Source organism: Ictalurus furcatus, chromosome 20, assembly GCF_023375685.1.
Source record: "Ictalurus furcatus strain D&B chromosome 20, Billie_1.0, whole genome shotgun sequence".
NCBI lineage: Eukaryota > Metazoa > Chordata > Actinopteri > Siluriformes > Ictaluridae > Ictalurus > Ictalurus furcatus.
In genome coordinates, this window is record NC_071274.1 from 23,336,862 (window position 1) to 23,359,127 (window position 22,266).

The 22,266-nt window shown below is 43.0% G+C and overlaps 1 protein-coding gene across 2 annotated transcripts in view; it reads left to right on the forward strand.

The window, feature by feature from the left end:
* Positions 1 to 22,185, forward strand: part of LOC128623925 (rho guanine nucleotide exchange factor 4-like) — a 26,247-nt gene extending 4,062 nt beyond the window's left edge. Inside the window, exons 2-14 of one of the 2 annotated variants that reach the window (XM_053651112.1) lie at positions 200 to 505; positions 1,429 to 1,558; positions 2,721 to 2,774; positions 11,953 to 12,086; positions 15,075 to 15,251; positions 15,728 to 15,916; positions 16,291 to 16,470; positions 16,950 to 17,182; positions 18,222 to 18,351; positions 18,468 to 18,599; positions 18,797 to 19,040; positions 19,234 to 19,311; positions 21,171 to 22,185. In XM_053651112.1, coding sequence (XP_053507087.1) covers positions 200 to 505; positions 1,429 to 1,558; positions 2,721 to 2,774; positions 11,953 to 12,086; positions 15,075 to 15,251; positions 15,728 to 15,916; positions 16,291 to 16,470; positions 16,950 to 17,182; positions 18,222 to 18,351; positions 18,468 to 18,599; positions 18,797 to 19,040; positions 19,234 to 19,311; positions 21,171 to 21,307 — 2,124 coding nt within the window. In that variant the 3' untranslated portion in view covers positions 21,308 to 22,185. Of the gene's footprint in view, positions 1 to 199; positions 506 to 1,428; positions 1,559 to 2,720; positions 2,775 to 5,532; positions 5,803 to 11,952; positions 12,087 to 15,074; positions 15,252 to 15,727; positions 15,917 to 16,290; positions 16,471 to 16,949; positions 17,183 to 18,221; positions 18,352 to 18,467; positions 18,600 to 18,796; positions 19,041 to 19,233; positions 19,312 to 21,170 lie in introns of those variants that run through there. The other variant, XM_053651113.1, reaches the window with a different exon arrangement.
* Positions 22,186 to 22,266: the final 81 nt, after the last annotated feature.

Consider the following 22,266-nt stretch of genomic DNA (forward strand, 5'->3'; position numbering starts at 1 on the left):
AACCACAAAGCACAAACTCCTCTGTCCTGAAGATGTTGGAAAACTTAGTTACAGGTTTACCTCTGACACTGGAGACTCCTTCCGTAAACATCACACAAACGTTTCCTTAAAGAAAACATCACCGTATCAACCATTACACACCTTTTTCTCTGTTCAATAACAACATTTTTTTTGCTTGTCCACGCGAAAACCTGCACAGGATGGTGGTACATCATCTCTCCAGTCATCTTCATCCGTGCTCCGTGTCAGAAGACGCGATCGGCGTGTGGTCCGACCCAGACCTGTCTCTGACCTCTGCAGCTGGACTTTACCTCTGCGGGAAATCGGAGAAACGGCGGCCGGTGCGATTCAGGAGAGGAACGTCACAGATAATTGGACGGCTAAGGCGCAGAAGAGATCGTGCTCAGATGAGCTGCTCGGGGAGTTCCAGGAAGTGCAGAAGACGAAGGTGATGCTGCAGAGGAGCCTCGGGACGCTGAGCACCACATCTGAAGAGCAGCAGAAAGTAAGAAGGGAGGGAAACTGTTTCCTGGAACTTGGACAACTTTCCTGTGTCTGCTCTCCTACTTCCTGTTTCACTTCCTCTTGGGCACTCTCTCACTTGACTTGTAGTGGCTAGGATCTGTCTGTCTATCTGTCTGTGTATCAATCTGTCTGATGTCGGTCTGCCTACCTAACGGACCGTCTCTTTCCTTTTGTCCACCTGTCTATTTATCTGTCTGTGTCTATAGGTGTGTCTGTGTTATGTCTGTCTGCCTGTCTGTCTGTCTGTCTGCATAGCTATCTGTCTCTTACCAGATACCACCTGTCTATCTGTCCGCCTGTCTGTTCAACTGTGTCTGTAGATACAGGCTTCTATTAATTTGTTTGTCCATCTGTCTGTCATTCTTTGTTTTTCTGTCTATCTACCTGTCTGTCTATCTAACGGTCTGTCTATCTAACTGTCTGTCTGTCTGACAGCCTGTTTATCTGTCTGTCTGTTCCTCCATACGTCTTTCTCTCTACGTACTGAAGTTCTTTGTAGTTTTATTTGTTAAAATCTTGCTTTTGGTTTCATGATTCTCGTCGTCGTGGGAAACCTTCGACTTCCTGTTTCTTCTTCCTGGTTCTTCCTCTGGATGTGTGGCGGCTGCTTTATAGGATTTTCTTGGATTTCCATCAAACTTGACCCAAGATATTTTTTGGATAATTAATGAACTGCACTTTTATTCCTTGCAGTTTAGTTTTGTGTAGTTTAGACCAGTGTAACAGGCAGAGCGAGAGAGAGAGAGGGAGAGAGAGAGAGCGAGAGAGAGAGAGAGAGAGAGAGAGAGAGAGTTCAGTGTATTACTCTCTTCACCATTTAACGATGATCTTATGTTATAAATCAGACGCTACGTGTTATAATTATTCAGACATAGCTGTCGGTTGTGTTTTTTTCGTCCCCAGGTGCGGATGAGACTGTCCTTCACTTCTCCACAGCAATTGTCCTCCACCTCTCTTAAAGACCACTTCTTCTCTCAGAGCACTCCGATCGGACTGGACTGTCTCCACTGGCCACGCCCAGTTTCATTCTCAGGTGAGGACCGAGTGAGCGATACGTTCAGTTTGCACTTAAATATTAGACTGTGGGGTTCCCGAGGCGTTGTGCTGACACTTCACACTTCACTGTTATTAAAGCTCTGATGTCTCAGCAGTACGCTCCTGTAGTCTGGGACATTCATGAAAATAAAGTCGTGGTGTTTTTTTTAGATATAAATCAAGAATTTGTTATTGTTTATTTCTGTAATCTGATTTTTATTTCTTTTTATTTATTTATTTTGGAGATATTAGTGATGCGATGTTTCTATATAATCAGAATAAAACATAATTAGTATCAACTGTGTCACACTGATTGTCCTGTAGGGGGCGACGATGACTTTAAACAAACTTTAACACTGGTGTGTGTGTGTGTGTGTGTGTGCGCGCGTGCACGTGTAATGTGTTTTTCCAAGTATTCGGTCTGTTTCTCTCTCTCTCTCTCTGTGTCTAAATTTCTGTCTGTTTATCTGCCTGTCTGTCTCTCTATCTTACTATCTGTCTGTCTGTCTGTATAACTGTCTGTCTGTTTATTTTGGCTGTCTTTAACAGTCTGTGTCTAACTGTATATCTGTTGCTCTGTCTATCTGTCTTGAGTCAGTGTCTCTCTCTATCTGTCTTCCTCTCTGTTGATCTAGGCCTGTCATTCTGTCCATGTATAAACACTTCTGTAGGCGCGTGTGTGTGTGTGTGTGTGTGTGTGTGTGTGTGTGTGTGTATGTTAGTGAATATTGGATGAAATACAGGCTCCTTTGAGAAGAAACAAGAAGTCCATTATTGCTGTGTAACATTTCTGTCCCACACCGTGACCTTTATGAATGCAGCACAATGAGCTGATCCTTTCACATCACTGTGCTAGCACCTGGCTAACACACAGCTAGCGCACGGCTAACACACGGCTAGCGCACGGCTAACACACGGCTAGCGCACGGTTAACGCACAGCTAACACACAGCTAGCGCATGGCTAGCACACGGCTAGCACACGGCTAACGCACGGCTAGCGCACGGCTAACACACGGCTAGCGCATGGCTAACACACAGAGAACACACGTCACACTCGTCTCTTACCTGTTCTCTGTGACTCCGAGTGTGTGTGGAAGAGTGAAAGAGAGAGTAATTACTGAAGTGAAAGGAAGTGACACGCTCATGTTTCTGTCTGCAGAGTCGTGTCTCGTTCGACCTTCAGAGCACACACTCGCGCAGCCGGCCGCTCTCGGTGAGTAAACATTCTTTAAACTGTGGGATGGTACAGTGTTTATCCAGCAGCTGCTGTTGGGGAAATCACAGAGAGAGAAAACACGAAAAACGCTGTGACATCATCATTACGTGACGAGTTTCTTTCTACGCTCACGTGAACTCTCAGACGTCCCTTGTCTCACGTCTCAGCAGTGTCATAATGTCATGTTTTACTTTTTTATTCTTCTCTTCTTTCGTGTTTTTGCTCAGTTTTGGTCAGTCACCTGTTTTTAAACTAATTTATAAATGATTTTTAGTGTTTTTTTCTGATGCTCTTGGCTCAGGTTCTCAAATAAACTTGAAAAATAATCATTATTAAATGAACAGAGGATTTTTAGGCCTTTTAAAGCTCCGCTCAGAGAAACTAAATATTACATTTAAAAAAATGACTGCTGTTTAGTAATCTAAATAAAAAAATCATGTCATTTAAAAATGCCGATTATTTAAAGAGACACGCTCATGTTAAGAGGATCAGGTCAGGTTTAGTAATAATTATTATAATAATAATAAGAGATAATTAGCTTCATGGTTTCCTCCTGAATGTTGAACACAAGTAAATAAACCTTTTAAAGTAATGTCTGATAGCTACAGTGGTGCTTGAAAGTTTGTGAACCCTTTAGAGTTTAAGAAATTTCTGCATAAATGACGTAAAACATCAGATTTTCACACAAGTCCTAAAAGATGATAAAGAGAACCCGAGTAAACAAATGAGATGAAAATATTATACTTGTTCATTTATTTATTGAGGAAAATGATCCGATATTACAGATCTGTGCGGAGTAAAAGTATGTGCACCTTTCTTCAAACACAATGCTTCTCATTTAAACCAAAAAGTTCTGTTTTGGTCTATTCATCCATCCACAGAATATTTTTCCATTAGTCTTCTGACTCGTCCACGTGATCTTTATCAAACTGCAGATGTGCAGAAGTGTTCTTTTTGGAGAGCGGTGGTTTTCTCCTCGCAGCCCTGCCATGCACTCCATCGTTGTTCAGTGTTCTCCTGATGGTGGACTCATGAACGTTAACATTAGCCAGTGTGAGAGAAGTTCCCCTGGGTTCCTCTGTGACCTGGTGGACTATTCCACGTCTCGCTCTTGGAGAGATCTTTGTTGGTCTCCACTCCTGTGGAGGGGAACGATGCTGTTGAATTTCCTCCGTTTCTACACGACCTGTCTGACTGTGGATGGGTGGAGTCCAAACTCTTTACAGATGGTTCTGTGACCTTTTCCATCCTGATGAGCTTCAACAACTCTTTTTCTGAAGTCCTCAGAAATCTCCTTCGTTCGTGCCGTGATCCACTTCCACAGACACGTGTAGTGAAGATCAGACTCTGATAGATCCCTGTTCTTTAAATAAAACAGGACGCTCACTCACTCACTCACTCACTCACTCGCACCTGATCATCATCCCCCTGACTGAAAACACCTGACTCTCATCTCACCTTCACATTAACTGATAATCCTAGAGGTGCACATACTTTTACCCCTCACAGATATGTGATACTGGATCACTTCCCTCAATAAATAAATGAACAGGTATAATATTTTTGTTTAATTGGGTTCTTTATCTACTTTCAGGACTCGTGTGAAAATCTGATGATGTTTTAGATCATATTTATGCAGAAATGTCGAAAATTCTTTCAAACAAACTTTCAAGCACCGCTGTACACGACTCTGTTCTTCTGCCTGTCTTATTTATCCATCTGTCTGTCTGTTTTATTTATATATATATATTTATATATATATATAGGATGTAAAAGTCATAATTTTGTGATGTACAGTATGCAGCTTGAGTAAGTAAATGAATTTAAATGAATTATAATGTTACAATCTTATTATAAAGAGGAATAAAATGATGATATTTGATCTGTTTACAGGTTTATGGTGTTTATTTTTGGAGTTAGTGTCAGTTTTATAGCGTTACATTTGATTTAATCTTAATTGGAATAGTTTACTCGTTAATCGTTAATTGGCTCCATTAAAACCCGTGTGAGCTTCTTGCGCTGTGATAAATGAGCAGACGACGGGATTCACCCTGCGCTAGTGCGCGAGGTGTTCAGTGAGGCGTTGCAGAACCTCTTCAGCCCTGTAGGACGTGGGTTCTGAACCCTGCGTAGTGGAGACGTTCATCAGGAAGCTCTTTGTCATTCCTGTACAAGTGCAGTAGGTGATGTATGAATTGTTGACTTGTACACTGCTTACAGAAACGGCTTTTTTCTCCAGGCACGTGTGCACGTGTGACGGTCTTCTACACGCTTAGACGTGCACTAGACGTGTTCAGGGATGAACCTGTAGTGGATAAATAAGTGCACTCGGACGTGCGGGTTGAATTCTCTACTCGGTTTAACTAACAGCACTGAAGGGGGTCAGTACGGGGGGGACTGTGATGGACGGATGAAGACGGTCTTTTATCATCGCCAGCCAGTTCCGTTTCTAATCGTTAAAAATGTCTTCTTTTATTTTAATAAAGGTGTGCGTATCCTCTGTTATTCAGTATTGTATATTAATATTCAGGGTTGGCAAGTCGAGCTTGAACTTAAGCTTGTGTAAATCGTGTGTCAGCGTCTCCTCAGTGGCTCCCTGTTGATGCTGTGAGTGTGTGTGTGTGCGCGAGTGTGTGTGTGTGTGAGAGCCAGAGAGAGCCAGAGAGAGAGGGAGAGGCTGGATCATGTGTGTTTTAGTCTGTGAGCGAGTGTAGGAAGGATGCAGGCGACATCGTGAGTGTTTCTGACGCTTGAAATTTACCAGTGGAGGTTGTGATTCGCTCTCTCACATACGCGCACACACACACACACGCACACACACACACATTTGTCTGGAGTCTGTACCAGCTTGAAGAGCAGCCGCCCTCCTCTTCTTCCTCGACTGTGTGTGTGTGTGTGTGTGTGTGTGTGTGTGTGTGGCCGAATGCAGACACAGCAGCAGATTTGGGAGTCATTAGGGGGGTGAAAGCGATACGAGGGGTCATGTCTCATTACTGGAGCCTAGAAAGTCTACACTCCACCAACGGTAAGCGTCCTTCTGTCTCTTCAACGCTGCTGTAGTGCGCACTACCTAGTGATGTTCTGTCTGTCTCCCTGAGACCGTCTCTCTGGGTTTTATAGCGTGACAGGTGGACAGTGTCTTTAAATACTGTAGAATAGCCGGGGTTTATTGGAAATGGAGCAAATTGGTGTGTGTGTGTGTGTGTGTGTGTGTGTGTGTGTGGGAATGGAAATAAGAGATGGAAGGAACATCACCTTGTTGCTCTCAGCTAAAAAAAAAAAAAAAAAGACCTGAAAATCACCTCTGTTAAAAATCAATCAATAAATAATTGTTCTGTTGTTTGCTGCAGTTTTACAGCGGAAACGTACAGTTACTCGTTTTCTGAAAATCAGTTTCAGTTTGTGTCTCAGCTTTGAGTCTCTTTATTTCCCTCTTTCTATAAACATGAAGCACTACGGTGCACTATGTTGCAAAATTATAACCGTAAAGATTCAGCAATGCTAAAAAGTTTTTCAAATTATGAAGTGAAAATGTTCTTAAAAGTTACTAATGTTAAAAATGTATCAAATTAAAATGTAAAAAATATAAAGTGCAGTGTTAAAAAAATTAAGTCAAAAGACTGTTACAAATATTATAATGTTAAAATGTTTTTAAAAAATGATAAAGTGAAAAATATTATATAATGTAAAAAAAATTTCTACTGCTAAAAGGTTAGTGTTAGAAATGTACACAATTACAATGTTAATGTTTCAAAAATTCTAATGTCACGAAATTACAATGTTAGAAACAAAGTTACACTACAGGAAGTCGTGAGATGAATCTGGAACAATTCCTTGTTAAATATTTAGTGCACTCTAACATCAATCCCATCTCGTACCCTACAGGATGAGTAGTGCACTAGATTATCTCAGAGTCCAGCTTTTCTGTGACATATTCTCTCTCTCGCTCTCTCTCTCGCTCTCTCTCTCTCTCGCTCTCTCTCTCTCTCTCTCTCTCTTTCTCTTTCGCTCTCTCTCTCTCTCTCTCTCTTTCTCTTTCGCTCTCTCTCTCTCTTTCTCTTTCGCTCTTTCTCTTTCGCTCTCTCTCTTTCGCTCTCTCTCTTTCACGCTCTCTCTCTCTCTCTCTCTCTCTTTGTCTCTCTCTCTCTCTTTCGCGCTCTCTCTCTCTCTCTTTCGCTCTCTCTCTCTTTCTGTCTCTCTCTCTTTCCGTCTCTCTCTCTCTCTCTCTGTCTCTCTCTCTGTCGCTCTCTCTCTCCCTCTCTCTTGTTATTTAACTTTTTTCTCTCTCTTTTGTTCATTGTGTGCTCGAGTGTGAAGTTGTGTAGCTCTGCTCTGTTTTCTTTCGCTCGCCTTTATACAGGCTGAACAGGACACTGTCTCTGTAGAATATAGAGAATCAAATTATAATAAATTGTAATAAATAATATATAAAACATAATGAAGCTCAGTGTGTTTTACAGAAAAAAGAACTTGCTGCAGAAGAGAATAAAACAGAGCTGGTTAAAATGTTACAGAATTATTGAGTAATCAGGTCACATTTCTTTTCTAGCACATTAAAGACACTTGGTTGTCAGCTGAAGTTCTCTACAGTAAATCAAATAAATTCAAACAACAATAAAATACAAATACAATGAAAGAATTCGATACATCTGTTAGGAATTCTTTATTTAATAACGTCTGATCACGTCCGCTACCGAACTGTTCAGATTTATAAACATGTCTCTTTTTTTATTATTAAAAATTAAACAATAAAAAAGCATTAAATGACAAAACCACAGAGGAAAAGACAGGATTAAATAAAATGTATAATAAAATAACTGAATCAAAATATTAAGCCTTTTTTGAAAAAGATATTTTGTAAGTATTATAAATAGATTACATCTGTGTTTTAATTCTTTATTATTCAGCAACAGTGTTTTTAAAATGTTTTTTAAAAAAGTCCTCGAATTAATTTGGTCATGATCTGTGTGATTGTGGAGTGAACATTGTTACAAAGTTACAGTGTAATAACTTGTTAGTGTTACGACGTTATGATGATACGGTGTTATGACGTTAGTGTTACGATGTTATGAAGTTACGGTGTTACGATGTTAGTGTTAACGATGTTATGAAGTTATGGTGTTATGACGTTAGTGTTACGATGTTATGAAGTTACGATGTAACAGTGTTACGATGTTATGAAGTTACGATGTTAGTGTTAACGATGTTATGAAGTTACGGTGTTACGATGTTATGAAGTTACGATGTTATGAAGTTACGGTGTTATGAAGTTACGGTGTTACGACGTTAGTGTTTACGATGTTATGAAGTTACGGTGTTACGACGTTAGTGTTTACGATGTTATGAAGTTACGGTGTTACGATGTTATGAAGTTACGATGTTATGAAGTTACGGTGTTACGACGTTAGTGTTTACGATGTTATGAAGTTACGGTGTTACGACGTTAGTGTTAACGATGTTATGAAGTTACGATGTAACAGTGTTACGATGTTATGAAGTTACGGTGTTACGATGTTATGAAGTTACGATGTTATGAAGTTACGGTGTTACGACGTTAGTGTTTACGATGTTATGAAGTTACGATGGTGTTTTTTATGGTAGTAAAATGTGGTGCTGCTACAGAGGGATATTTCTGTGTGTATAAAATGTAAACACGCAGCACATCCCAGCGTTTTTCCACTGGAACAACACGACTAATGGCTTTTATGTTTCGGTGCCAGCTAATGAAGCGAGATGCAGGAAGGATGTTCTCAGAGCGAGTTCTGCACTGCTGCCCTTTACATACCACTCGCATTTTTATATATGTTCAGTGTGTATCCGCGTTTAACAATATATTATCACAATATTGTACTGAAATATCATCTCAGTTTTATCTACAGGCACGCAACACATGGCTCCGCTTCATCCCTCATCACCATCACCATCTCAGCTCAGCTTTTTAAATAGGTTTAGCTTTTGTAGTGAACATTGCTACCTGACAAATTCCATATGCTAATTCATCGAATGCTCGTTAGCAAAATGTACCGTTTTTCACTTAAAGGACACAAATGATTGTTAATCTAAACAGTAAAACGGTGTTCTTGACAGACAGACAGACAGACAGACAAACAGAGACGATTCTGCTTTAGTCTGTAAGACTGATGAACTCCTCATTAGCGCCTCGGCCTGTTAGCACATGTTCTCTGCTAATTTATGTAAACAAGGTGATGAGACGTTACACTAGGTGCCAAATTGGGACGTGACCAATCCTGTTAACTCTGACTCAGGTTGTCATGGTGACAGACAAACCAGCGACGTCTCAGGCGGTTGTTTGCTGTCTTCGTGAACTACGTCTGGGTTTTGTTTTCCTCATTTCTGTCTGTCTTTACTAAAAATAACTAAGAGTGAAAGTGTGAGCTGAGAGAAGTGGCATCGGGAACATCGTCTGAGACGCCAGCACCGCTGTTCAGCTCAGTGTCCTCAGTTCCCCTCTTTACCTCAGTGTTTGCTCTGCGGCGAACAGATAACAGATAATTATAACCTCCAGGCTAGCATGAAGCACTAAATGTGTGTGTGTGTGTGTGTGTGTGTGTGTGTGTAACTCCTCCCACAGAAACATCTCCTCAGTCGGCTTTGTGGAAGTGTTCACCGTCTCAAACTGACTGTCCAAATTGGTGAAGTCAAATGAAAAAAAAACTTGTTTTAAAAAATTGAAAACAGAAAAGCGGTGCGTGCATATGTATTCACCCCCTTTGCTATGAAGCCCCTAAATAAGATCTGGAGCAACCAATTACCTTCAGAAGTCACATAATTCGTTCAGTAAAGTCCACCTGTGTGTCTAAGTGTCTGTGTATATATACAGCTGTTCTGAAAGGCCCCAGAGTCTGCAACACCATTGAGCAAGTGGTACCATGAAGACCAAGGAGCTCCCCAAACAGGTCAGGGACAAAGTTGTGGAGAAGTACAGATCAGGGTTTGGTTATAAAAAAAAAAATATGAAACTTTGAACATCTCACTGAGCACCATTAAATCCTTTATTAAAAACAGAAAAAATATGGCACCACAACAAACCTGCCAAGAGAGGACCGCCCACCAAAACTCACGGACCAGGCAAGGACGGCATTAATCAGAGAGGCAACAAAGAGACCAAAGATAACCCTGAAGGAGCTGCAAAGCTCCACAGCGGAGATTGGAGTATCTGTCCATGGGACCACTTTAAGCTGTACGCTCCACAGAGCTGGGCTTTACAGACGAGTGGCCAGGAAAAAGCCATTGCTTAAAGAAAAAAATAAGCAAACACGTTTGCTGTTCACCAAAAGGCATGTTGGAGACTCCCCAAACATATGGAAGAATCTATGCTGGTCACATGTTAAGGAAAACGCTATGTCTGGCACAAACCCGATACCTGTCATCGCCCGAGAACACCATCCCCACAGTGAAGCATGGTGGTGGAAACGTCATGCTGTGGGGATGGTTTTCATCGGCAGGAACTGGGAAACTGGTCAGAATTGAAGGAAAGATGGATGGCCCTAAATAAAGTAAAAATTCTTGAGGGGAACCTGTTTCAGTCTTCCAGAGATTTGAGACTGGAGCGGAGGTTCACTTTCCAGCAGGACAAGGACCCTAAGCGTACTGCTAAAGCAACGCTCGACTGGTTTAAGGGGAAACATTTAAACATCTTGGACGGGCCTATTCAAAACCCAGACCTCAATCCAACTGAGAATCTGTGGTATGACTTAAAGACTGCTGTACACCAGTGGAACCCCTCCAACTGGAAGGACCTGGAGCAGTTTTGCCTTGAAGATTTGGCAAAAATCCCAGTGGCTAGCCGTGCCAAGCTTATAGAGACGTACCCCGAGAGACTTGCTCCTGTAATTGCTGCAAAAGGTGGCTCTATAAAATATTGACTTTGGGGGGGATGAATAGTTATGCACACTCAAGTTGTCTTATTTCTTGTTTGTTTCACAATAAAAAATATTTTGCATCTTCAAAGCGGTAGTCATGTTGTGTAAATCAAATGATACAAAACCCCCAAAATCCATTTTAATTCCAGGTTGTAAAGCAACAAAACAGGTAAAAATGCCAAGGGGGGTGAATACTTTTGCAAGGCACTGTAGCTATAAACACAGACAAAATGACATCAGAGAGAAAAACACTCGCATTTTCTTCCTCAGAACAGCGGCACGGGTAGAGGTGTGGCCTAAAGTCTGGAGGCGGAGCTTGTACATTACAATTATAATAATAAACTTTGTTTATAATGCACTTTTCATACACGTAGTAGCTCAGAGTGCTGCGCGGCCGTGGAGTAAAACCTGATCAAACAGAACGTGCAGATAAAATAAACAATGAAGTGAAATTTTCTTTAAGAAATAAACATAAGGACAAATATCGTATCACATGGAATGAAAAGATATGAAAGAATTTGAAAGTAATTTCATAAAAATAAAACTAAAGAGCGAAATGGAGGAAGTACTTTCAGTGAAATGGCGAATTAAAAACGATAGAGTTTTAAATGTTTTCTTTTGAAGAGATTGATGAGCGGTTGGAGCAGAATAACGAGGACCTCGTGTTTGTTGTGTTTCAGATACAGTTACAGTAGTGCGGGAGCGCGGGATGCTAAACTGGAGGCTGTACGGTCGTGTCACGTGTTCGCTTCATTAGCCTGGTGTCTCGGGGTGAAGAGACCCAGTGTGGACGTGCTATTCTGCACAGATGTCGTTTCATTGTCTCTCTGTGAATAAACAGATTTATTGTTGGGGAAACTCCTGCCTGTAAATCGGGCTTTAAGTGGAACTGAAGCAGACGTGTGGTCGGGGTGTAAAGTGTGAGAAGCATGACAGGAAGCGTAGACGCCGCCGCTTCTGCTTTCAGTATTTGTCTTTAGCCTCTGAGGCGGCGTGAAAACGTTTAAGCTTTTTTCTGCTGCGTGAAGTTTGACACGTGAACATAACGTTGTCTCTTATCTAATCAATAAATTAAAAAAAAGTGAATAATGTAGAATGTGTTTTGTTTTTTCCTTCTGCAACACTGATCACACAAAAAAACCTTTATTTTAGAGATGTGAAACTGAGGAGAGAGCAAAAACAGGACGGAGGTGTAAAGGTCTGCTCATGCAGAGACAGACGGATATAACTAGTTTTATATTAGAATGACTGGGGTGTGTGTGTGTGTGTGCGTGTGTGTGTGTTTTCTGTAGCGTTGGTGATCACTGATGGACCTCAGGATAAATCGGGTCTGGGTGATGAGGTGGGCAGTGAAGACGAGCTGTACAACGACTTCCACATTTCTGCCAATCGCTTAGGAGGAGGAGAACAACTCGCCATTAACGAGGTAACAAGCTCCGCCCACTATCATTTACCCCGCCCACTATAATACACCCCGCCCACTATCATATACTCCACCCACTATCATACACTCCGCCCACACTGGTAGACTTATTGGCGGAGAGCAGTTTGGTGTGTGTGCAATAAAAGTTAATTATGATTCTGCTGACATCATCAGAGTGTAAATTAGATTTCATTCACAACGGAGTGTGTGTGAGAGAAAGAGAGAAAAGGAGAGAGAGAGATGTGTTTTGCTGCTTCTGTGAAAAGGAGAGAAAAAACAAAGGTAGAATTAATGATGATGATGATGATGATGATGATGATAATAGAGAGAAAGACCTGCGGAGAGACAGAAACAAAAAGTAAAAGACTGATAGAGAGAGTAAAGTAATTACAGAAAGTGAGAAAAATAGATAGAGACAGACAGAGATGGAGAGATAAAATAAACAGAATGAGAGAAAGACAAAGAGACAGAAAGACAGACGCAGCGAGAGAGAGACAGACGCAGCGAGAGAGAGACAGACGCATGAGGTGAATAAATCCGAGTCCTTTAATCCTGTAACAATCCTTCAGTCATCTTTAACATTCATTGCATGAACATGTGCTGATACGTGATGTGGGCGGAGTTACAGAAGATGGACAGCTGAAGCAATCAATGAGAGACTCCGGATGTGGCAGGGCTGCAGCTGTGTGTGTGTGTGTGTGTGTGTGTGTGTGTGTGTGTGTGTGTGTGTGTGTGTGAGAGAGAGAGAGTGCAAGCTCCATCTCCCTCCCTCCGCTAAGACTGACCTCCATTACTCTGGTTTCTAGGATACGCCTCGCAGCCTTGCTGTCTGATTGGCTGAGAGAGATAAAACAGGAAAAAAAGGAAGAAAAGAAATAGAAGCTATTCAGGGAGATGGATGGATGGATGGATGGATGGATGGATGGATAGATAGATGAATTTTTGTCGCTCAGTGCAGAAGCGTTGCTAAGCAGCTCGGAGGGATTTAGAGAGAGGAGAGTGTGAGCAGCTCTGTGGCAGCGGAGGAGAGGAGCGAGGGGGAAAGAACGAGAGACGAGCACCAGAGGAGGACGAAGAGAAAGAACAAGGAAGAGGGCAGGATAGGAAGCGAAGAAGAGAGAGAGAACAAGGAAGTGTAGACGTAGAATCTCTCTCTCTCTCTCTCTCTCTCTTCATCCCATCTCCTTTCAAATTGTCCTCACACGCTAACGCTCCGGATCGAGTGTTTCCGGGTCCGAGTGCACCTCTCCTGTGTGTGTGAGTGTGTGTGTGTGCGCGCGTGTGACATCATGGCTCGGCGTCAGAGCGTCTCAGACTTTTTTTTACGCTGCAATCTGAGTCCCGAGGCACAGAGAGTGGTGGTGTTCTTCATCATGATGCTCCTCATCATCATCAACGTGGTGCTGATGTTCGTGCTGGCGTTCCAATAGAGGAGTGAGGGAGATGAAGAAAAGAGGAAGGCAAGCACAACGAGGAGGAGGAGGAAAGGAAGAAGAAAAGTAGGAGGAACAGGCAGAAGAAGGAAAGCAGGAGGGGAAGAAGTGAAAGTAAGGGAAGGGAGAGAGAGAAAGAGAGGAAGAAAAAAACAACAACAAAAGGATAGAATTTATTGGAGGACGAGAGGAAAACGAGAGAGAGAAAGGGAGGAGAATACAAAGAGGATGGAGAAAAAAGGAGGATTCAGAGTGTAGATGTGTGAGGAAGGAAAGAGGATAGGTAGAATGGACAGAAGAATTGAGGAAGTGGAGTAATAAAGGGAGAAGGACAGAGGAAGAACAAGGGAGGAGGAAGTGTAAGAAAGAAAGGAAAAGGAAAGAAGGGAAGGTGGAAAGTTGGAGAAGAATAACAGTGAAAGACACAAACAAAAGACAAAGTGAGGACGAAGGATTGGAAAAGAAAGACAGGAAAGAGAGAAGGATTGAGGTATTGAGAGATAATGAGGAAGAAAACGGAGGGTGTGGAGGAAAGTGAGGACGAGGAACAGGAAGAGAGGAGCGAAACAGAGGGACGGAACCAGCAAGAGGGAGGAGGGTGATGAAAAGGAGGGAAAGTCGTTCCCTCGTTCACTCTGTGTGGATGGGAGTGCGCAATGCAGGCTGCGCAGTGCAGGTAACGAAACTGAGAATGGAGTGAGTGTGACAGAGGGAGAGGGAGAGAGAGAGAGAGAGAGAGAGAGCGAGAGAGAGAGTGTCTGTATGAGAGAGAAAGATGTGTGTGAGTGGAATAGAGAGAGAAAATGCTGTAATGCGTATTGTGATGTGTTCAGGGTTTAGTATTTACTTCCTGCATGCTGTGTGTGTGTGTGTGTGTGTGTGTGTGTGTGTGTGTGTGTGTGTGTGTGTGTGGAGGGAGCAGATTTGTTATTACATTCTGATCTATTGTATCTTCAGCTAACGTGTAGATGAACGTGAGCGGTGATTAGTGTAAACGTGTAGATGAACGCGAGCGGTGATTAATGTAAATATAAACGTGTAGATGAACGCGAGCGGTGATTAATGTAAATATAAACGTGTAGATGAACGTGAGCGGTGATTAGTGTAAACGTGAACGTGTAGATGAACGCGCGCAGTGATTAGTGTAAGTGTAAACGTGTAGATGAACGCGAGCGGTGATTAGTGTAAACGTGTAGATGAACGCGAGCGGTGATTAATGTAAATATAAACGTGTAGATGAACGTGAGCGGTGATTAGTGTAAACGTGTAGATGAACGTGAGCGGTGATTAGTGTGAATATAAACGTGTAGATGAACGCGAGCGCTGATTAGTGTAAACGTGAACGTGTAGATGAACGCGCGCAGTGATTAGTGTAAACGTGAACGCGCGCAGTGATTAGTGTAAGTGTAAACGTGTAGATGAACGCGAGCGGTGATTAGTGTAAACGTGAATGCGAGCGGTGATTAGTCTAAGTGTAAACGTGTAGATGAACGCGCGCGGTGATTAGTGTAAATATAAACAACGCTGCGTGTGTATCTTCCCTCTCCTCCCCGTGCAGCTGATCAGCGATGGCAGTGTGTGCGCCGAGGCTCTGTGGGATCACGTCACCATGGACGACCAGGAGCTCGGCTTCAAGGCCGGAGACGTCATCGAGGTGGTGGACGCCACCAATAAAGAGTGGTGGTGGGGACGGGTGCAGGAGAGCGAGGGATGGTTCCCCGCCAGCTTCGTCCGGGTAAGACTTCACAAAAAATCATAAAGTCCATAAAGTTCAGGAAGAAAAGCAGATCGATATCACCCACACCAACTTCACACGTATCATCTTATTTACTTACTTCATTCCAAAAATGATATTTAATTATTATATTTACGTATTTACTTTTTAAATTGTGTAATTACCGCTTGTTTACTTACTATATTTACTTCTTATTATATTTACTCTCTCTCTCTCGCTCTCTCTCTCCCTCTCTCTCTCTCTCTCTCCCTCTCTCTCTCTGAGAGAAGTTTCTTAAGCTGTTTATTGATGACGCAGAAAGTCAAGCTGCCAAATATGAAATTTCTTTTTAAATGTCAGTAAATCGCTTAATGGAAAAAAGAGAAAATATATTTTGATAAATCGTGATTAGTTAACTAGAATAAACTCGGCTCTTGTTAGTTGATGTACGCACTAAAGTGTGTGTGTGTGTGTGTGTGTGTGTGTGTGTGTTTCAGCTGCGTGTGAATCAGGATGAGCCCCTGGAGGATGATGTAATCCAGGGGGCGGTGGAGAGCGGGGGGGCGGGGGTGGGCGGGTCGTGTGGGCCCGGGTTACCGTGTAAAGAGCAGATGAGGGCGAACGTGATTAACGAGATCATGAGCACGGAGAGAGACTACATCAAACACCTGAAGGACATCTGTGAGGTCAGTGCGCTCCTGTAACCAACCAATCAGGAAAAAGAGGTGTGTCTACTCACCCATCAGTCATGCTACCCGTCAAGTTATAAGGCTCTGCCTTTGGACCCCATGTATGAGTTTTAGGGGGCGTGGAGCAACCCTGGGGGGAGGGGCTGTACATCCACCAAAATCACTGACTGCTCCTTTAATTCCCTCAGTTTCTGTCATCATTATACAATTAATTCATTTAAAGAAGTAATAAACCGTCGTGTAAATTCCGGTCGTTATATTTTACCAAGAGAAACTCATGAAGAGCTTCTCGGAGTATCGTCTCTCCGGTTTCTGGTGTTGTACGGTTGTGTACTGTTTTTCACGGAGGCGTTCTTGTCCTTGTGTGTCAGGGCTACATTAAACAGTGCCGTAAGCGGACCGACATGTTCACAGAGGAGCAGCTCAGGACCATCTTCAGCAACATCGACGAACTTTACCGCTTCCAGAAGAAATTTCTCAAAGCGCTGGAGAAAAAATACAACAAAGAGCAACCACACCTGAGCGAGATCGGCTCCTGCTTCCTGGAGAACGTAAGACATCTGTCTGTCTGCTTCCTCAAGGACATGAAGACGTCTGTCTCTGTCCTTGTGTCTGTATGTCAGTTTCTTAGAGAACGTAAGACACCTGTCTGTCTCTGTTCTTCTGTCAGTTTCTTAGAGAACGTAAGACACCTGTCTGTCTGCTACTTGGAGAATGTCTTTCTGTTCTGTAATGTCTTATTCCGAGGACTTATTATTATTATTATTCCAGATTCCATCAGGACTCGTGTACGGAGGGATAAATGGACTGATATTGTAGATAGTTTGATGGAATTTAAAACAGGAAACAGGAAGTGTGTAAGTGATAAATGATATAAAAGCTGTCCTGGCGTTAGAACCGATTCAGTGTGTTTGTGCACTAAGGGGCGGAGCCTCGTGTTCTAGTAAGAAACCTTTAATTAGAACATCAGTAGGTAAAACACCATCATCTTCATCTTCATCATCTCCTCCTCTGTGGTTTCTGTTCCCAGCAAACGGATTTTCAGATTTACTCGGAGTACTGTAACAATCACCCCAACGCCTGCGTCCAGCTCTCCAGACTGATGAAGATGAAGAAGTACGTGTTTTTCTTCGAGGCCTGTCGTCTGCTGCAGAAGATGATCGACATCTCGCTCGACGGCTTCCTGCTCACACCTGTGCAGAAAATCTGCAAATATCCACTGCAGCTCGCCGAGCTCCTCAAATACACCAACCCTCAGCACAGGTACACACACACACACACACACACACACACACACACACACACACACACACACACACACACACACACACACTGCAGCTTGCCGAGCTCCTCAAATACACCAACCCTCAGCACAGGTACACACACACACACACACACACACACACACACACACACACACACACACACACACTGCAGCTCGCCGAGCTCCTCAAATACACCAACCCTCAGCACAGGTACACACACACACACACACACACACACACACACACACACACACACACACTGCAGCTCGCCGAGCTCCTCAAATACACCAACCCTCAGCACAGGTACACACACACACACACACACACACACACACACACACACACACACACACACACACACACACACTGCAGCTCGCCGAGCTCCTCAAATACACCAACCCTCAGCACAGGTACACACACACACACACACACACACACACACACACACACACACACAGAGCATGTACACGGTTATAAACTCTTTATAAAGCTCAGATTAATGAACACAGTTAGTGAAGGTGTGATGATGACGTTATGAGAGAGAACTCATCTTCATCTCCATCGTTACTGTGAAGTAAAAATATAAATAAGGCACCTCGTTTACCATCTACAAAGTTCTCTACAAAATTAAGTACATGTAAAAATGCTATTATTATGATTATTATTATTATTTCCTCTGTTGTAGTTCTGTTCATTTACACATATAAATGTAAAAAAAATGACCTTTTCATTTATTTTTAATAATCAGAACTTTTAATGACATTTGAATGACATTTGAATTTTATTTGTTACGTCTTGTATATAAGTAATCAGAGGTAACGTATCGTTAATGAAGTAGAACTTCATCACCGATAGTTGCAGCAGTGCGGTGATGGAGTCAGAGGATCAGTGTAAGGTGTTATGATCTCAGGGCCGTGTGTTAAAGCGTATAAACCGGAGTCCTGAGTGCTGAGGACGTGTATCTGAGGACGTGTATCTGAGGACGTGTGTCAGTAGTCAGTAGTCAGTAGTGATCTGTCGTCCGTGTCGATGTTCAGAGATTATAAGGACGTAGAAGCAGCGCTGAACGCAATGAAGAACGTGGCGCGGCTGATCAACGAGAGGAAACGACGCCTGGAGAACATCGACAAAATCGCTCAGTGGCAGAGCTCCATCGAGGACTGGGAGGTAAAATAAACAACCGTCAAACCCAGTACCACGTTACTGACGTGACGCTGTAGTGTGATGTGGCGGAGGAACCCGTGTGGAACACCGTTACAGGACTTGTGTTGGATTATTTGCAGGGTGAGGACGTTCTGAGTCGGAGCTCTGATCTGATCTTCTCAGGAGATTTAACCAAAATCTCTCAGCCTCAGGCCAAAGGTCAACAGCGCATGTTCTTCCTGTTCGATCATCAGCTGGTCTTCTGCAAAAAGGTCTGTACAGGAAGTCGTTCTCTTCAGTTTGGGTCAAAATGGTGTTCTGTTCCCCACACACACACACACACACACACACACACACACACACAATCACTGCTTCCTTCACTCACGTGGAGAGAAAATGTATACCAAATCTGTGGCTTTAACTCTAAATGTTAAGACATTATTGCATTAAAATGCTGTTTTATGTCCAGGACCTGCTCCGGAGGGACATTTTATATTATAAAGGACGTCTGGACATGGACCAGATGGAGGTGGTGGATGTAGAAGACGGAAAAGATAAAGATCTGAACGTGACGGTGAAGAACGCGTTAAAGTTGATCTCTCCGGACGGAGCAGAGATTCATCTCCTGTGTGCTAAAAAACCCGAGCTGAAGCAGCGCTGGCTCCGAGCCTTCGCCGACGAGCGGCAGCAGGTCCGACACGACCGGGACACGGGTGAGGCCTCCGCAACTCCGGCTTCGAGTTCTACTACAAGTCCAACACACCGTGTTCTTACTGACTGAAAGCAGATCATCTGTGGTTATATCCTTACGAGAATAAGATCCTGTTTGTACTCAGCCAGCCAATCAGAACGCGTTCTCGTCTTGAAAGGAGTTCCTGTTGGTTTAAGTATTTTCTCTCTTCACAGGATTCTCCATCACAGACGTGCAGAAGAAGCAGGCCATGCAGAACGTGTCCAAAAATCCTCCAGCTGGAAAACCTAAAGGTGATCAGTGCACTGTACACACACACACACACACACACACACACCTCACCTGTACGCCTCACACACTCGTCCTCGGGCTGAAATACGCTCAGTGACGTGTAGAAATCCACATTCTCTCTCCAGTCTCCTACACGCCTGATCTCTCTCCTTTATTCTTCACACTGGTTTTTCTCTCAGAACGTTTGACCAGATTAGTGTATTGACAGGTTTTGGTCCTGTAGTGAGGTGTTTGATCTCTGTGCTCTTCCTCTCACCATCACACTCCTCCTCTCCGTCATGATCTAGCGTTACACCACCTGCTGTCTCTTAAAGCTCCACTTCTGCGCTCCAAAAGCTCCAAGTGCCTTCATTACCCAGAATCCCCTGGGCCTGACTACTACTCCTCCCCGCTTCCTGAAGTTATAGCGCCCCCTGGTGTCCTGCGCAGGGCCATTTCCTGGGTCTCCTCTCAGAGTAGAGACCTGCTCCGATAGACTAGGGGTAATTATAACCAGTATATAACTGTAATGACTATAACACACGCTGTAATTACATTATAATAACATTATAATAACATTATAATAACCGCCCATACAACACGTAATCTACTTGTATATATAAAACCGTGTACTAACTTTACTGTACTTTGTTTATTGACTAATATTCAGTCCGTACAGGATTTTGTGATTGCTGGGATAAAAAAGCTAAAATTATTATTTATTTTTTTTATTTATTTAAGACTTGCGGGTAAACGGGAGCTTTTAGCTGTACTCATGTTTGACGCACGTGAATCGTAGAGCGCTTCGGCTGAACGCGTGTCGTGATGACATCACACGACGTCGCGTGACGCGTCTCGGCCCGAATCTGCGGAAAATCTGAAAATCGCAGCTCCTCCGAATATTGCGCCGTGTCCTCGATTTTGCGTTAATGTCTGCGATCGAGAAATCCTGAAGTGACTGATTAAAGAACGTTACGTTTAACATTACTGCAGTATATTAGAATTCTTCATAATACATTAACTGTACTATATTTATTAACTCAAATCTAGACCGTAATCCCATTATAATAATATATTTAATTTATAATAATATAGAAATAGCCAACACTGTACTATTACAGTATATTCCCTACACTGTAACTTTACTGTATTATATAGCACTTTATTAACCCTACATTTGATTAGCTATACTATATTAAACGTACTATATTACACCCTGTCATACTCAAGTATAAAATATTAACTAGAACATTAAGCACTGTGCTTATATGATGTACTTGATACAGGTGTAAGTGTACTACTGTGTAGTATTAACTATACTAACTATAGAGGAACAGCTGATCTTTACCGTTTCGATGTATCCTATAGAACCGCAGTGCATTGTGGGATTTCACAGGACAACCTTCACTGTTAAAAAAACACAGAATTTCCAAAAGCAGTGTATTGACGCTGCTGAGTGACAGTTTATTTATTACTACCTTCTGTTTGTCTGTCTGAATCCAGTCTGTCTTTCTGTCCCTCCGTCTCTCTCTCTCACACACACACACACACACACTGTGAGTGTATGTGTGTGTGATATTAACCGTGTTCCCCTTTAACCCCTCACACTGCATTATGGGACATGTGGAAAGGTTAACACAGTCCCCCGAGAGATTCCCGGATAAATCCCTAGGAATGGGGCGCGGATTTCCGCGTGACCGCATGCATGAACTTTGACCTCATGACAAGCTGATCCATCACCGTTCCTGCTTCTACTCACACAGCCCGATTAAAACCTCACGCGTCTCTAAAACCGCGCCTGCTCCCCAGTGATGACCAGAACGATTGAAAGCGTGTGAACTCTGACCTCATGACCTTTCCCCTGCTCTCTCTCTGTCTTTAGTGGTGACTCGTCCGTATTACGACCTGCTGTTGCGCCAGAAGTCGCCGGCGTTGCCCCAGCAGGTCATCATGCTCGCCGAACCCAAGCGCAGAAACTTCTGGCACAACATCGGCCGCCTGACGCCGTTCAAGAAGTAGAACCGGAACAGGACGTGCTGCGGCGTGCGCTTCACTTTACTACTAATCATTAATCTCCTCCAGCCGGCATGTGCACATCATGGGTTTATATGCGATATACTGCGCTGTTTACAGTGCACGGTACCCACATCGTCCGTATTTCAGCTCTGTCCTGAGGGCGGAGGAACCACGCCCTGACTGCGTCGCATGTGTCCTTCTCCTCGTGCCTGAATTTGTGTTTCTGTTCAAGAATAACTTTTGTTTTACGTTTCAACGTAAATGCACTTTACGGGTCGGTTACGATCGAGACTGAAAAGGAGCCGGCCGTCTGTGTGTCATGATTAGCATGACGGCTAGGTCTGCTAACACACGGCTAACGCGACTACTGCTGCACGTCATCCGACATGCTTCTGTTACAGTCCTGAATGGCTTTTCTAAATTTATTTTCACGTCCAAAACTGGATTTTATACGTCATTTGATACTGTGTGTGTGTGTGTGTGTGTGTGTGTGATACTGTTGTGTTGATGTTATCAGAAAAAGCGTTAAACATCGTTTTATTACTGTATTCTTTTTATTTTTAAAGTGACAGTTTAGCCAAAAATGAATTGTACATGAACATCCTGAATTTATTTATTTATTTCTGCCTGAACTGTCACGTTCATGTTTTCAGGTTTGTGCCTCGTCCTCGTTTGCATAATAACTCGTCTAGAAACTCCTCTGAAGTGCCGCTCGCAGTAAAAACACACGGAGTGGCCTGAACATGAACTGCTGTGAAAGCCGCCGTTGTTGGACGTTTCCGACCCGAATGAGTGACCCGCTCGCTCAGTGTAAATATAAATAAAGGGGTTTCACTGATAAAACAGTGTTATAAAGATAAATAAACTGTTTAACGACGTAACTTCAGCTCTGTTTCTTACTGCAAACAGCACGACGCGTCTGATTGGCCGTCTCAGATATCATCAATGCCTCATTAATCATT